General features: G+C 48.9%; 1 protein-coding gene across 2 annotated transcripts; it reads left to right on the top strand.

Annotated features, from left to right (window-relative positions):
- Window positions 1-2,042: 2,042 nt before the first annotated feature.
- On the top strand, window positions 2,043-15,442 carry pkn2a (protein kinase N2a). Of its 2 annotated transcripts, none has more exons than XM_057057397.1 (23): window positions 2,043-2,464; window positions 6,322-6,486; window positions 6,589-6,724; window positions 8,814-8,968; window positions 10,218-10,347; window positions 10,462-10,607; window positions 10,688-10,901; window positions 10,977-11,162; window positions 11,238-11,347; window positions 11,425-11,568; window positions 11,645-11,720; window positions 11,799-11,955; window positions 12,034-12,154; window positions 12,244-12,380; window positions 12,454-12,529; window positions 12,631-12,722; window positions 12,801-12,977; window positions 13,051-13,113; window positions 13,189-13,265; window positions 13,359-13,501; window positions 13,586-13,693; window positions 13,778-13,858; window positions 13,940-15,442. In XM_057057397.1, the coding sequence occupies exons 1-23, from the start codon at window positions 2,444-2,446 to the stop codon at window positions 14,141-14,143; spliced, it is 2,919 nt and encodes a 972-aa protein (XP_056913377.1). In that variant the 5' UTR covers window positions 2,043-2,443; the 3' UTR covers window positions 14,144-15,442. The 2 variants fall into 2 exon arrangements, with proteins under 2 accessions (XP_056913377.1, XP_056913376.1); XM_057057396.1 differs by having other exon boundaries at window positions 2,044-2,464; window positions 12,034-12,160.
- The last annotated feature ends 7 nt before the right edge of the window (window positions 15,443-15,449 follow it).

Raw genomic sequence — 15,449 nt, 5'->3', positions numbered from 1 at the left:
TTTATGTGTAAATTAAATCAGACAGGAAATTGGTGAGGTATTAATTCTGTTCTTATTTTCCTCTTTGTGTTGCTGTCACTTTTATGCAATCCATCCACACCTATTGCAAGAAATGGAAAGGTCACAATAATTCTTGACAAATGGTGAGTTTTGTACGTTCTCTTTATAATTTGACTAATTTAATGCCTAATGTTGCATAAAAGTTGATGCTGTCCTTAAAGGTCTTACGTTTTCCTTGCCAGATTTGTCATTGAACATCTGGTTCCTTTTTTGCTGGGAGGGGAAGCAAATGATTAAAATGTTGGTCTGACCGAAAGTAGAAACAGTTTTGCAATTACCCACTAGAGGGAGATAAAGAGTCACGGCGGCTACCGAATAGCTGCTTCTTTTTTCTTTTTTTTTTTTTTTACATCCTTTTGCTATCGAATATTTGTCTGGACAGTATCACGGCAAACAAAATGACCTATTTTGCTGATATATCTCATTGTTGTGGAACACACACATGCTGACAGCTCTCAGATGTCCGGGTTATGTGAGTGGTGATCTGAGTCACCGGGGAACCTGAACAGGAGCCAGTGGAGATGTTGCTCATCTCTTCATGGATAATCCCTGGACAGTCCTCAGATATTGGATTCATCTCCAGTTTAATCTGAGATCATTCTCCATAGTTGCAGCTTCCTGTTTTGGCTTTTTGACCCAAATAAACATGCAGATGGAATTTTAATTTATGCCAGAGTGTTGGAATCATCTTTTATAGACTTATTTACAAGAAGAATCCAGAATAGCTGAATGTATTTTCTGTCATCATTGGCAATGCCGAATGATTCTGTTTAATAAATTGTCAAATGGGCTCAATATTGGTGTTTTGAGGAGGCTTTTAATCTAATCCATAAGTCTTTAAAACAGTAGCACACAATTTAGCAGCCACTTTTAATCTTTTACTAATTTATGTCACAACTGTTTGTTCCACCATTATTGTGGTGTAGCAATGTGGTGCAAATGCTGTACAATAGAATATTTACCATTTCCTCACTCAGAAGGTTAATAATAATGTTTATAATGTTTGTGAACGATACACCCACTAAGGACGATACTTGTGTTTCTGATAAAGGGCAATGATATTAGCTATTAATTAACCCATAGAAACAGCAATAAAGCATCAGATTGTGTTTTTTCACCCTACTGAAGGTGTGACTGTTATTATTGAACCAAATCAGCACTCAGACATCTTCTGTCGGAAGCATCTACCAGTGTGAAGCCACTGGAGTCTGTCGTCATGGAGACAGAACAGCAATATACCTTCCCAGACAGGAGCACGTAATTGATTTTGAACCATGAGGTCTCATTATATGGGACAAACCTTCATTTGTGGACAACAATCCCCTGTTGTCGTCCACAGCCATGGATATCTGCGCCTTGTTCGTGAGTGTGTCCAGCAAGACACAAATGTGATGAGTGTGTCGCCATGGGTTACGTAAAGAAGCAGTTCCTGCTGAGGGGGTGACACGTTGTGCACCAGCACCACTTGGGAAGATTTCAATGTTTGTCCTGGGGTTTATTCATAGCTCCTCCTGATCTATTCGGCCTGACATCCCAGAGGTAAACTGTGGGTTTTATTTAGTGATTCCCAGCGTGTGTTTGCACTGCAGCTCTGGCTGTCAGCAGGAAGAACCTCACTGTAATCTGGGCCCTGAGATTCATGGGATACTGTGGCCACACACTCACACATGTTGGATATATTTTAATTTAAATGGATGTGTCATACATTATATCACATTGCATTAGTCATGCTTATTAGTTCCATTCTTAAATAGGATATTAAGATGCCTATCAAAACAAATACATTTTAACAGATAGATAGATAGATAGATAGATAGATAGATAGATAGATAGATAGATAGATAGATAGATAGATAGATAGATAGATGGATTCATCTGCGCTTTGGGTTTTTTTTATTATTATTTTTTACTCGGGATAAGCTGAAAACTATGAACATTAGCCTTCCGGTTAGCATGGCTAACTCGAGCAGAGATTGCAGCACTTTCCGATCCTTTCAGGACTCTCCTGAGGTCGGAGCCAACATGTGGCGGGGGTCTCCGCTCCTCTCCTCCGCAGCAGTGCGGTAACTCCTCTGGGCGGACTCTGTCGGCTGTAACCACCGCCTCTTTCTCCTACTGCCCTGGGACAGATTTATGCTTCGGCTTTCTTATTTATGAGCTCCAGTCCACCCTCCAGGACCCGTCTGGGACGGTGCGGCCGCCTAAATTGAGCGTGTAGACGACATGGGGCGAGCCGCGTACCCGAGATGACCGGTTGTTTGGTCCGAATAATCGCTTCTTTTAGTCGCCAGAGAGGGAAACTTTACGACGGGGCTTGTTTTTGGAGTTCCACCTCCCCTTCTCTCCGCTCCCCGTAGGATTTGATTCAAAGGCGAAAACCAAGATGGCCGCCGATTCCGTGCAGGTAGGAAAAGTTGACAACTGTTGCTAAAAGTGCGCTAACTTTCCCCAGATTCTCCCATTTGAGTTAACAAACACTTAAACTCCATTAAAGTCGAGCGTCCACGAATATCGACTTCGGTTTAAGTGGAGGGAATCCCTTGTGGTTGTCTGGGAATTATCCATGGATTGAGGCCTGGGAAACATTATTCACACCAACTTTCCTCCCAAACTTCCTCGTCTCACGCCGGTAACGTTCATTTTGCGGGGCAGCGTGCGTGTTAATGAATGTCAGGGGCATTTTTTCCCCACCTTATCGCGGCTGTAGTTCAAGTCAAATAAAGGCCGTTTAAAGGTTAACGTGGGTCTCCGTCGCCCAGCGTTACCTGCGTCGCCTCCACAAACTCCTCATTCTTCCCCCCGCATCCATCCCAGATGTGATCGATCGAGTCCCGATCGGTTATCGACGCTTCCCCCGATCGATACTCGCTTCCTCAGCCGCCAGGTGAAGCGGGCCAGGGGTGGCGTGACACGGGCTGGTACCTGCCAAGTCTTTCGTCTGAATTTGAGCATCACACCCATTTTTCGTCCACAGACGTGAGTCAGAGACCGACTCAGTTTCACTTTTCCCCTCTTTTTCTGTTCCTGCTTTAAAAGTTCGATTCCCGGTCCGGGCTGCTGCGTTATGGCCCGGTTTCACTGGAGGAGATGAAGTGTTCTTGGATGAATTATTGTGGTCATTGCTTGCGGCTGCTCCTCGCAGCTTTATTACATTTACACTCGAAACCAATAAAGAAAATGAGCAAAAATGTCCAAATTTAGTCATTTTGATTCCAGTAATGCCTTGTGAGACCCATAATGGTGCTCAAATTAGGCTGGCCGGCCACTAATCCAACTATTTTCCTCACATATCTCGCTTGAGCACAGAAATATTCATATGTTTTTGGATCAGAGCCCTTCCATAGGTGGTCCAGTGCTATTTTTAAACCGCGGCAACATTCATCATCGCTCGTGGTTCCTTCATTTACACGCGTGGGATTTGTGAACGTGGGGCTTCACCAACCTTGATTACAGGGATTATTGCAACCCGAGGCCGGATCAACTTTGGCGGGCGCCCGGGTCGGCGGCAGAACCAGATCACCCCTGCGCAGCGACAGGTGCCTCGGCGGTTTATTGCCGCCTCTCCTTTACGGCGCCGCTGCGTGACTAGAAATGAGTGCTGACCATCACCGCTGACCCCCGAAGGCGAGCCGTGACTTTGGTGTGAAGGGTGCAGGTTTATTAGCCGGCTGGAGGTGTGAGACGCCGTGCTGCCCCCCCCCCCCCCCCCCCCGTTGTCGATGGAGCAGGTTAACCTGGGGGCTAATGTTCCCCTCCGTGCCCGCCGTGTTTTACTGCGTTCCTGCCCGCCGTCCGGGTCAGAAACGGCGCCCGCTGCTCCGTAGACGTCCCGATGTTCGAGTTTTTCTTTAAACGGCCCTTAAAGACCTTTTTAGAGCAAGTTTCGCTGGGCTGGTTGGCGCCATCTGTTATTATTTAGCTTTAGCAAATTACTTTCCCAATAAAAAAAAAAACGACCTATACAAATTACCATCCTGTCGCCATGGATACGCCCCCCCCTCTCCTTAAAGTGCAGGAAATATAAGGTAATTCAGCATGGCCCAGGGTTTAAACTTGGCGTTTCTTTCCTTATTTTCTGTCCTTCTGACAAATGAGGGAAACTTTGCTGATGTCATAACTTTCCCATCGGCGTGCGAGAGGTGCCGGGCGCCGTTCAGCTTCAGTTTTAACGCCAAACGCTTCTATTGTGTTGAGATGAAAATGCAGTTTGATCTATCAGATGAAGCAAGTAACTAATTAGTTATTTTTCCTTTAGCGCCGGAGCCTTGACTGTTCACTATGGAAGCTTCTAATTCCGGCTTTGCTTGTTTTTGACTAATATTCCTCACCGTGGAGTCGCTCCCCTGACGTGGCCGTACATTAGCGCAGTAAATGATTAAAAATAGCCGCTAACTGAGGCACAAAAGTGCAGCCGGCCCTAAATCCCGACCCATTCTTTGATTCCTCGCCGCGGGTCCGCTCGCTGATTTATTTCCACCTTATCTGATCGGCCTTTCGTGGATTTCCTTGTATTGTTGTGCGGTAACACAAGCGCTTTCGGGTGTCCTCGCGCCGCCCTAACGCCGCGCTCGGCAAACACGGCCGCGTCGCAAACAAGTTCTGCAAGCGAGCAAAGAGCTTCTCTTTCTTCCGCGGCACTTTTTCATCTCCAGGAGTCGTGACCTCCATTTTACCCTTGAGTCATCAGGGAGCCGCTCCGGCCTGGTGTGTGCATACTGGAGTTCCCTCTGCAGAGAGCACCTATAGAGGATGTGTCACGTGGGCAGGGCAGAGCTCGCGCTCCTCCTTCACCCCCCCGGTCGATCACCGTGGTCCCCCTCTACGTCTTTTCGTGTCCGCTGAGGTTTGGTATCTTTGAGCGATCCCCCCTTAAAGCGCCGGCTTCTGCAAAGCATGCTAATAGCGCCTTCTTTTGCCCCACTGGGGCCTGTTGTCTGGGTCTGATCCCTGGTTTGTTTGGGTGTCCGATTTTGCTGTTCGCCACACGGGTTGTTTTCCGTGGGGGGGGGGGGGGCAGAGTTTCCAGGCGGTGCTGTGTTTGTAACTAGAGTTAATTTTAGACACGGTTTCTCCCCGGAGTGATTAGGACCTGCTCTGAGCTGCTGTGACCTCACGCAGTGAGAAGCTAAGAGGGATTTGGCCGTCGCTGCTCAGACGGTTTATCTTCCCGGTCCGTGTCGATGGTCTGTGCGAGGAAGGAAGAGGGAAGGCTGCGAAAAATCGGTTCCCGGTCTGCCGAGAAACCCGGCTGTCTTTAAACTAGACTGTTACCTGATCTTTTCTGCAAGTGGGCGGGGGGTCTCGTCCTTCTCGAGTGAGCCGCTCCAGAGGGGTTCTAATGATAGTTTAGCTGGTCAGCAGAACATGCACGGACTGGTTGAGTCGTCTGATCCGGGGATGGAGTTGGCTGAAACTGAGGAAGCGGCGGTAAGCGAGAAACGGGCTTCTGTTGGTTTTGGAGCGACAAACGTTCACAGCTGCAGGTTTAAGCAGTGATGCGTCCTTTTTATGAATGGGATCATTTTATTTCCACCCTCGCGTCGTGGCACGATTTCAGAGGCGCTCGGAGGTTTAAACGTACGTCTTCTGTTGTCTCCCGTCGCCGACGCAGGTTGAAATTCACGGAAAATTCCTTTTGGCACATAATTTATAACTATTATCATTATGGTGTGGATTTTCTCCCCAGCTCTGGGGCCGGTTCAGGAACTCCCAACATTCTCTGACCAGCTTATATTCCAGCCACTGGATGAAGGAACTGATTATTTCCGTGGCGTCCTGATCGCGGTGCTCAGGAAATGACCGTTAATCCTACTTTATTTAAGATGCTCCGGCTTTAAAGGTGCCGGGGAACGGTGACTGACGGCAGCCGTGACAACAGCTCATGCAGATATTAAAATTAGAAACAAGCCTGGCAGAACAACAACAGGAGGGGATGGCAGGGATCTCTCCTGTTTTCCACTCTCTTGCTGCTGTCATAACTTGGCGGTCTTTCCAAGATGATGATGAAAGTTTATGAGGTAATATCCATCTATTTTGGTCCATTAAAGTATGTTGCAATGCTCTTTGTGTGTCACAGTTCGAGCGCCGCTCACAAAAAGCCAGTGCAGATTATTTTTTGCCCAGTCAGCAATCTTCCTCCTCTTCCTCCTCTTATTCCTGTGATGTCTCTTCATCATCACACACATCCTCCCTCACTGACTTCCTCTAATTACACTCTTCCTGTTGTCTTTCTTCCCCCTCCCCCATGTTCCCCTCCTTCAGGGGGATGCCAGGGGCCAGCTGGTGGCAGAGCGGTTGGGTCTGGGCCACAACCTGGACCTATCTGACGCCATGGTCCAGCAGAAGTTGGACGAGATCAAGGAGCAGATCCGCCGCGAAATCCGCAAAGAGCTGAAGATCAAAGAAGGTGCCGAAAACCTGCGAAAGGTAAAAAAGAAAAGAAAAAGAAAACACGTTTTTTTTGCTGTTCCTGACTTTTTTTAAATATGAATTTGGAACTTAGCAGTGCTCCTTCCTTCCCCTCAACAGGTCACCACAGACAAGAAGAGCCTGGCCTACGTGGACAACATGCTGAAGAAGTCCAACAAGAAGGTGGAGGAGCTTCACCAGGAGCTACAAGAGCTCAACGCCCACATTGTGGTCAAGGACCCCGAAGAACTGCTAGGTAACAACAGTGTCGGCGTCCAGGAAACATTAACTAAAGCGGACAGATAAGCGACGCTGTGGGCTGTTACGCCTTTATAGAACCTGGGCCGACCCGTGTGAAGAGGAATTCTCTCGTTTTCAGGAGTTTCCTGTGCAAACGTACCGCGGCAGGAGAGCGTTGTCAGAAGAGCACCTACACACACACCGACACACACACTCGCTGTTTGGAGGTGACTCACTCTCCAGAGGCTGACATTGTTGCATTCCTCCTGCAGTTACAAAGAGTTGTCAATTGTTCCGCTTCAAGGCTGCTGAAGCTCTGCTCCTGCGTCGCCCTCGGAGGAATTTTAGAGAATCGGCCGCAACAGCGGCTCCACGACAGATTAGCTGCCGTGTGTGGTCGCGTTTGCTGGCTTCCTCTTTCTGTGTGATGGTATTTATCTGCTACCATCACATCCTCCTGCTTCAGTTGACGTTGGGAAGCAGATGACGTGTGTGTGTGTGTTTGTGCTTCGGGGAGGAAAGGGAGGTTATATCTTAAGTGGAAACAAATTTAGCCAGATTCTGTGACGATCAGATGAACGGCTTTCTTGTAAAGTGATGTGATAACGGTGGAATGTCGGGATGTGTTTAAGATGGGACTGACTCCACGTGATTGAGGGTCCCGGCGTCTTACGAGGCGGCGTTCCTTCCCAAAATTAGCAGGATGAAGTATCGCCGCCCCACGAGCGTCCGCGGAGTGTGTTTGTTCCGCGGGGGTTCTGGTTATTCTCTGTCCTTCTGCCAAGACCACAAATGGACAAAGCTGCACTCAGACATCTGGAAACAGCAGCTCTGGCGCAGGGTCACCACTCGGCTCCTTCCCTCACACGCTTCCTCATTCATATGGACAATCGATTCCACTTTAGCTGTATTTATGAACAGGCTGCACCTTTTTACACACACAAACGGAGTGCGTAGACCTCTAGAAACACCACAAACTCTTTCAAAAGATCCCAGAATGCGTTCTCATGAGAACGGGGAAGCGACCAAACGGACATGGAGTCGATGTTATGTGTTACTGTTTATCAATCATATTACACGGAGGGCTCGAGGGAATCGTTCTCCAGAGAAGCGGATCACCTAAAACACTGCGCGCACTTGTTTCCCTGGCAGCGCTCGTTTAACTAGATTAATCTCCCCCTCCAGGAATTTGCAACATCTGACGTCATTATTAAAATAGGAGTTTGTTCATCACACAGCTTTTGTCGTTTTGCCTCTGTAAGATCGGCGGGGAAGCTTAAGGAGAAATACTGGATGTAATTCTAACGTTAACTTTGTCACACGTTTATTGATTTGAGCACTTAAGAAGCGTTTCCTTTGTTCTTCTCAGTCACTGAAGCTGCGATGTTCTCGCCTCTTTAAGGCTCATTAGATGGAGCATTTAAAGCCTCCACGCTTCCTTTCCTCTCATACGTTAGACGTTCAAAGACAACCTGACCCGCTGTGACAACAGTCAAAACGCATGAATCACACCCCCCTGAGGAGGTTTTAGTTCAGTGTTTTGCACCTTTTCCCCTGATAACATTCCTATTTCAGTAGTGTCACCTTAATTGGATTCTTTTGTGACATCTGGTTGTGTGTGAAAGAGCACCAAAGGAGAGATTCTCATTCCTTTTTTGGCTTGTCTGGACTTTGAAGAAGGCAACAAATGATGGAGCTCATCGTCCAGATCGTCCAGCGTGCGTTTGTTTTCATTTTTGCGTGCGACTCTACGTTAAGACTGCGTTTGGTCTGAACAGAGCTGAGCGCAGCGGTTCCATCTGCTGTTGGGAAGATATTAGGGAGCAATTATAAAACCAGTTATGGAACTTATTATCCTTTCTAAATTCTATCTGATCGAGTCTGGCTGGATTCTCCGGTGATTTGTTAGAATTCTGTTTTATCTGGGTTGGAGCCAGGAAGTTGTGTAAAAGAGTGATGATCCAGCATCAATTTAAAAGTGAGAGCTAGTTTTCTATTCAGTCTTGTGGTTATTCAAGAATAACCGGCAGCCAAAAAGATGAAAACATGATGATTCGTGTCAAAACTATGATCACATATCTGTCTGTTTTTGTCCCTGTGTCCAGAGTGCCCTTTGACCCCAGACACGCCGAACAGTGACTCAAAACTGTGTCCCAGCAGCAGCCGCCTGGCAGCCCTGAAGAGACAGAATGACATCGAGCTGAAGGTCAAACAGGGCGCCGAGAACATGATCCAGATGTACTCCAACGGGTCCTCCAAGGTACGGCTCACCTGACGGCGAAACGCTCCAAAGCTAAATCCAGTTTTGTTTTTTTACAGGTCCTTTTAATCCCTTAATCCCATTAAATCTGGAACGGTCGGGCAGTAATTAAGGTTTTAAACAAACTCTTATACAGGCCAGATAATCTAGAAAAGAAAAAGGTTAGAAGAGGGATCGGTGTTACCTGTTTGCTCTTCTATCCCATGAATCTTTCATTACATGTGTCAACAAGGTGTCTTTATTGTTTGTTTATTGCCTATAAGAGGAAGAAAGGGCAGTGAATAGTTTGTCTGGTATTTCAGAGGCTTGGACATCAACATCAACAGGTTTGATTCACCTCTTGACAGTTTGAGTCTGTGGGATGGCTCTCGCAGCCATACTGGAAATCCTGGCTCAACTTGTTTACCCACTTTAGAAAAACCCTCTTTTTTTCCTAAGGTAGCTGATAATTTTGGCACATGTTGCGCATTAGGAAGAGTTCCAAAGATGACGGAGGCAGTCTTCTTTCATCTCTTTCATTTGGGACTGGTTCATCGATGCATCAGCGGTGTTATTTCCTTTTAAACTGTCAGGTAGTACAAGTCTGCGGGGGGGTGGATGGATGACACATGTTGGCTCCTCTGTGGCGGATCTGGAAACATTAGAAGGTGGTGACACGTATTATGTGTCATACTGAGCTCACTAAGCTGCTCGTGGCTCTTCTGATGATCTGAGAGAAAAGCTGTTTTTATTTTAGAGGTGTGTGTGTGTGTGTGAGTGTGTGAGTCAGGGCGCCTGATAACGGCTGTTCACGCTCATCTCAGCATCCTTGTTTGTCACTTTGTAGTGGGTTTGAGTTGAAGGATTTCAGGAGTCTTTAAATCTCTCAGTAGTAACTGGAAGCTGCAGAAAAATGACCAAAAACGACCGCTTGACCTGTGGGGGGGGGTCAGAAGGACAGACACGCAGACGGACCTCCTAGTTGGAAATAGTTGTGATGTCAGAGAGGAAATGCCTGCTGGACTGAGGTCTTTCCTGTGAGTGGCGCCGTCAGCGTCCAGCATTTAAACTTGTGATGATTTTTGGGTGGAGTGTGTGTGCGCATGTGTTTATAACAGAGGATTGTAATTACAACACAGCAAATTCTGTCCATCCTTCCGTTTTATTTTTTTTTGGGATGAATAAAAATTTCCACACGATCATTTGATCAGGCCCCGATGGAGGGCGCGCCGCTTTAGGAGCTGAAATATCCTCCTTCCTTGTTCCGCAGGATCGAAAGTTGCTAGCAGCCGCCCAGCAAATGCTTCAGGACAGCAGGACGAAGATAGAATTCATCAGGATGCAGATCCTCAAGGCCAGCCAGACCAGCGAGCTGAGCTTTGAGAACAATGACGTGATGGGTGAGTCTCTGCGAGCAGTTTGTCTTTTCTCAGCGTGACTGCAGAGCCGCTGCCAGGACGCGGTGTCATCATTCACCCTTAAACAAAAGAACGGCGTCCTTCCTCCTCCTCCAGACAAGTCCATCATCAGCCCGCTGGACCTGCGGGTGGAGGAGCTGTGTCACCACGCCAAGATAGAGTCCGCCGTCGCCGAGGGAGCCAAAAACGTCATGAAACTGCTGGGCTCGGGAAAAGTCACGGAAAAAAGAGCACATTCGGAGGTGGGTGTTACTCACGGGAGCAGCTCCAGCGGGGGGGGGGTCATTCCAGGCGTTTCATTCTTTTCCTTCGCCATTTTCAGGCCCAAGCTCGTTTTAACGAGTCAAGCCAAAAGCTGGACCTGCTGCGGTATTCCCTGGAGCAGCGCCTCAGCGAGCTGCCTAAGAACCACCCGCGCATCAGCAGCATCGTGGAAGAGTTGACCCTGCTGTCCTCGCCGGTGCTCAGTCCCCGATCCAGCATCATCTCCACACAGAACCAGTACAGCACTGTGACCAAGCCCGCCGCCCTCACAGGTAGCCGAGCACAACCCCGCATCTACCTGCAGATGATGAAGGCGTGTACAAATGGAGGTGTGGTCTGACCCGCAGGCACGCTAGACGTCAGGCTCATGGGCTGTCAGGACCTTTTGGAAAACGTCCCAGGCCGCTCAAAAGCCGCGTCGGTCCCACTTCCTGGCTGGAGCCCCAGCGAAACACGGTCATCTTTCATTAGCCGGGCTAACCGGAACCGAGGCGTCAGCTCCCGAAACGTAACAAAAAGCGAGGAGGTCTCCAGTAAGTAGACCCGACCCGTCCTGACACCTCTGGAGTTGAACCCTCGGCCGTATCGGAATGCGTCTGTTTCCTCAGATGAGATCAGTGCAGTCTTGAAGCTGGACAACACGGTGGTGGGTCAGACGAGCTGGAAGCCGGTCAGTAACCAAGCCTGGGATCAGAAGTTTACACTGGAGCTGGACCGGGTAACAAAACACACTCTGGGCTGGAGTTCTGTGCTGTTGTGTCTGAACGTCGGTGAGCTTCGTGCATGTCTGCGCAGTCTCGTGAGCTGGAGATCTCCGTGTATTGGCGCGACTGGCGCTCGCTCTGCGCTGTCAAGTTCCTGCGGCTGGAGGACTTCCTGGACAACCAGAGACACGGGATGTGTCTGTACCTGGAGCCTCAGGGAATGCTGTTTGCTGAGGTACACGCGCCAGAGCCCGCTCGTTAGAATAATCCTGGGTCTTTGTCGCTCAGCCTTCTCATTTCTCCTGGGTTAGGTCACGTTTTTCAACCCCGTTATTGAGAGACGACCAAAACTGCAAAGACAGAAGAAGATTTTCTCAAAGCAGCAAGGTGAGTCGACCACAAAAGCTTCCGCTCTTAGAGCCGAATCTCCGTTTCGCCGGTTTTATTCCCTTTCATCGTCGCCAGGTAAAACCTTCCTGCGAGCGCCCCAGATGAACATCAACATCGCCACGTGGGGGCGGCTGGTGAGGAGAGCCATCCCGACCGTCAGCACCAACTCTTTCAGCCCCCAGGCAGCTGAGACCGGGCACAGCGGGCTGCCCGGGTCACCCACCCCCAGCAGGTACTCGCACCTTCACCCCAGGTGACCTTTAGACAGAAAAGGTGACATGAAGTGACGCAGTTGTCGGCTAATACGCAGCGACCCGCTGGTGACCAAGCTGGACTTTGACAAGGAGCCCACCCCAGGACCTAAACACTACCCCCCACCCAACAGCTTTCAGGACTCACATGCGCAGGACAAGAATCCGGACAAGGAGGAGGTACAGGTACAGCGTTGCTCTGGTCGCCGATGACGATGGGAACAACTTGGCGTGGAGGCTAACGCATTGACGATGCCTTTCCTCGGCAGGACGCGCTCGCCTCCTTTGACTTCTTGAACAAGAGGAACAGCGTAGCAGTGAATCCAGATCTGGACCGAGAGGCGCAGGAGGCGCTCCAGCATCCAGCCTTGGAGCTCACCGCCCTCCATAAAGACTCAGACATCAGGTATTTCATGGCAGCTGGTATTTCATGGCGTCCCACCGCGGCGTGGCTAACTGTCAGCGGGATCGTTCAACAGGGAAGAAGAACAGTTCCACTTCAGTCTGAAAGACTTCAGATGTGTGGCAGTTCTTGGACGGGGACACTTTGGAAAGGTGCGCTTGATTTGATGGTCCTATTTTCCTTTTGAATACGTCCCGTTGGTGTTTATTTCTATAAAGAGAAGAGCTTGGTCTGTCTGTGTCTGCGTCTCCAGGTGTTGTTAGCAGAATATAAAAGCACAGGAGAGATGTTTGCCATCAAAGCTCTGAAGAAAGGAGACATTGTGGCGCGAGACGAGGTGGACAGGTGAAGACTCTGACAGAGGAAGAGTTGGACGTTCGTCCTCTCGGGTTTGAGCGCTGACGCTTTTCTGTTCGCTTCCAGTCTGATGTGCGAGAAGAGGATCTTTGAGACGGTCAACAGCGTCCGCCACCCGTTCCTGGTCAACCTTTTCGCCTGTTTCCAGACGCAGGAGCACGTCTGTTTTGTGATGGAGTACGCAGCGGGGGGGGACCTGATGATGCACATCCACGCCGACGTGTTCTCCGAGCCCAGAGCCGTGTGAGTGTCCGGTCTGACCTCGCGACTGCCTCTTTTTAAGGGGACGCTACCAACTGTGCTCTGCCGTTCCCAGGTTTTACGCTGCCTGCGTCGTGCTGGGTCTGCAGTTTTTACACGACCATAAGATCGTGTACAGGTGAGAGCGAGGCCGCGTCCACCGCCAGCTCCGTTGGAGACGCCGTTAAACCCGCGTGTTTGGTTCAATTTGCAGAGATTTGAAGTTGGACAACTTGCTCCTGGATACGGAGGGCTACGTGAAGATCGCTGATTTTGGCCTGTGTAAAGAAGGTAAAAAAAAAAAAAAGGTTCCGCGACCGGTGTTGAACGCTAACAGCCGGACACTTAAGAGCGACTCAAGCACGCGTCTCTCCCGGGTTTCAGGAATGGGTTTCCGGGACCGCACCAGCACGTTCTGTGGCACGCCAGAGTTTTTGGCCCCTGAGGTTTTGACCGAGACGTCCTACACTCGCGCCGTGGACTGGTGGGGACTGGGCGTCCTCATATTCGAGATGCTGGTCGGCGAGGTGAGCAGATCCCCACCCCCCCCGATTCCTCTGGAATTGCTGCCCGATTCCCGCCGGCTCCTCACTCAACCACTTTCATTTCAGTCGCCGTTCCCCGGTGACGACGAGGAGGAGGTGTTTGACAGCATCGTCAACGACGAAGTCCGCTACCCACGATTCCTTTCAACCGAAGCCATCTCCATCATGAGGAGGGTAGGTAGAGACGGGGGCCGCATTTAGAGACCTCCCGGACCGTGATTGACCGGGCTCCTGTCTTTTCCCACCTCTCCCTCTCAGCTTTTGAGGAGGAGCCCAGAGCGACGGCTGGGGGCAGGAGAACGGGACGCAGAGGAGGTCAAGAAGCATCTGTTCTTCAGGGTAAGAAACGAAAAGGTCACTGATGGAAAAACGCGCCGCCTGAATGAAAACTGAACGCTGCCGCCACCTTCTGTCCCGCAGAATATGGATTGGAACGGGCTGCTGGCCAAGAAGGTGAAGCCGCCGTTCATTCCGACCATTCAGGGCCCCAACGACGTCAGCAACTTCGACGACGAATTTACCTCAGAGGCTCCGATCTTAACCCCGCCCAGGGAACCCCGGGCGCTATCCTCCGACGAGCAGAACATGTTCTTTGACTTTGATTACATCGCTGACTGGTGTTAGCTCCACCTGACCCACCTTCACACACAACGCACTGTGAACCAACACAAACTGTGTCACACCTTCGTACAAACTTTCCACTGGTGAGGAGGAGCGTCACAACTCTGTGCCATTGAGAAGAAACTGGTGGATGCTCACATTTTTTAAACCTACATGAAGAACTTTTTTTTCTTTTTTTTTAAGAAAACAAAGGAAACTTGTTGGACCGAAGGAGCAGGTATGCTTTTGTCCTCGTCACGTCCGCTGTCTGACCACTGAGAATGTTTTTTCATAAGAACTCTGACAAGACGGGCAGTGGTAAACATGTTATTCAGTGTCACCGTCTACAGTTTTTCATCTGTACAGATTATATTCAGTCATGCATTTTATTCTTTATTTACAAAGCCCCTCGCCACGGCTTCAGGACTTTATTTTTTTGTCTCACTGTACATTTCTGCTATAGTCACGTCTGAGACCGGTAAGTTTGCTGAAACGTTCAGCTGCCACAAACATCCTGACTACTACTGCTTCTTCTTGACTTGAAAAACGGGCTTTTCACGCTGCTTTTCTCCTTGTCTGCCTGTTTTCAGCTTCACTTTTGTCTGCACACAGAAACACTAGCATAAAACAAATGTTCACGGTGCCATATGCTGTTTAAAAAGTTAAATTTAGTAACACTAATAGCTTTATTTGGAAGTGAGAGTAATTAAATCGCCTCTATCAGGAAGAGATCTATTTTTTTGTGCGTGTGTGTGGCGCCCTCTAGTGGCCGCGTACTGTCGATTCACCCCAACGCTATTTGGGCACTTCTGAAGGAGTAACATCAAACTAAGAGATTTCCACTCCTCAGTGCACGGTGGTTGATATGGACCTGCTAGTTCCTTTCTTAGGTTTTGTTACCTCTAAGTGGAAACACTAAAATGAGCCTCATACCAAAAAAAAGCAGCAGTAAACTTCCCAGTTCCCTCTCAGCTATCAGACGAGTCCCACTGCAGTGTGTGTTTTATGAGTTTGTTCTATATAAACTGACTTGGAGACCTGTTTATGAATCATTACACAGGGGGTGGGTACATTTATATACATACTGTATTACACAAGATGAAAGCACTAATTTTATCAGTAGTTATCTACATTTCGTAATGAAAATAGTTTGTACAGTTGTTTTTTTATTATTCTCTGCTTGTGTGTGTTGCTGCCAGGACAGGTGGAAAAACTCTGGATGGTACACCAACACTCATGTCCGACTGTTGCCTGGTGTATAAACAAACTGCATTTTTGCAAGTTGCCCATCATGAATGCAGAAATTAAACATTTTTAATAGTGTTCTTGC

The sequence above is a fragment of the Takifugu flavidus genome, chromosome 15 (assembly GCF_003711565.1).
Source record: "Takifugu flavidus isolate HTHZ2018 chromosome 15, ASM371156v2, whole genome shotgun sequence".
NCBI classification, from domain to species: Eukaryota; Metazoa; Chordata; class Actinopteri; order Tetraodontiformes; family Tetraodontidae; genus Takifugu; species Takifugu flavidus.
This window is presented reverse-complemented; position numbering and strand designations above follow the sequence as displayed.

Excerpts from the sequence above, each read along its gene's own strand:
- pkn2a (XM_057057396.1), top strand. The coding sequence starts at position 2,444 with ATGGCCGCCGATTCCGTGCAG. Across the intron at positions 10,902-10,976 it reads CAAGCCCGCCGCCCTCACAG|GCACGCTAGACGTCAGGCTC; the intron begins GTAGCCGAGCAC and ends TCTGACCCGCAG. Across the intron at positions 13,502-13,585 it reads TCGAGATGCTGGTCGGCGAG|TCGCCGTTCCCCGGTGACGA; the intron begins GTGAGCAGATCC and ends CTTTCATTTCAG.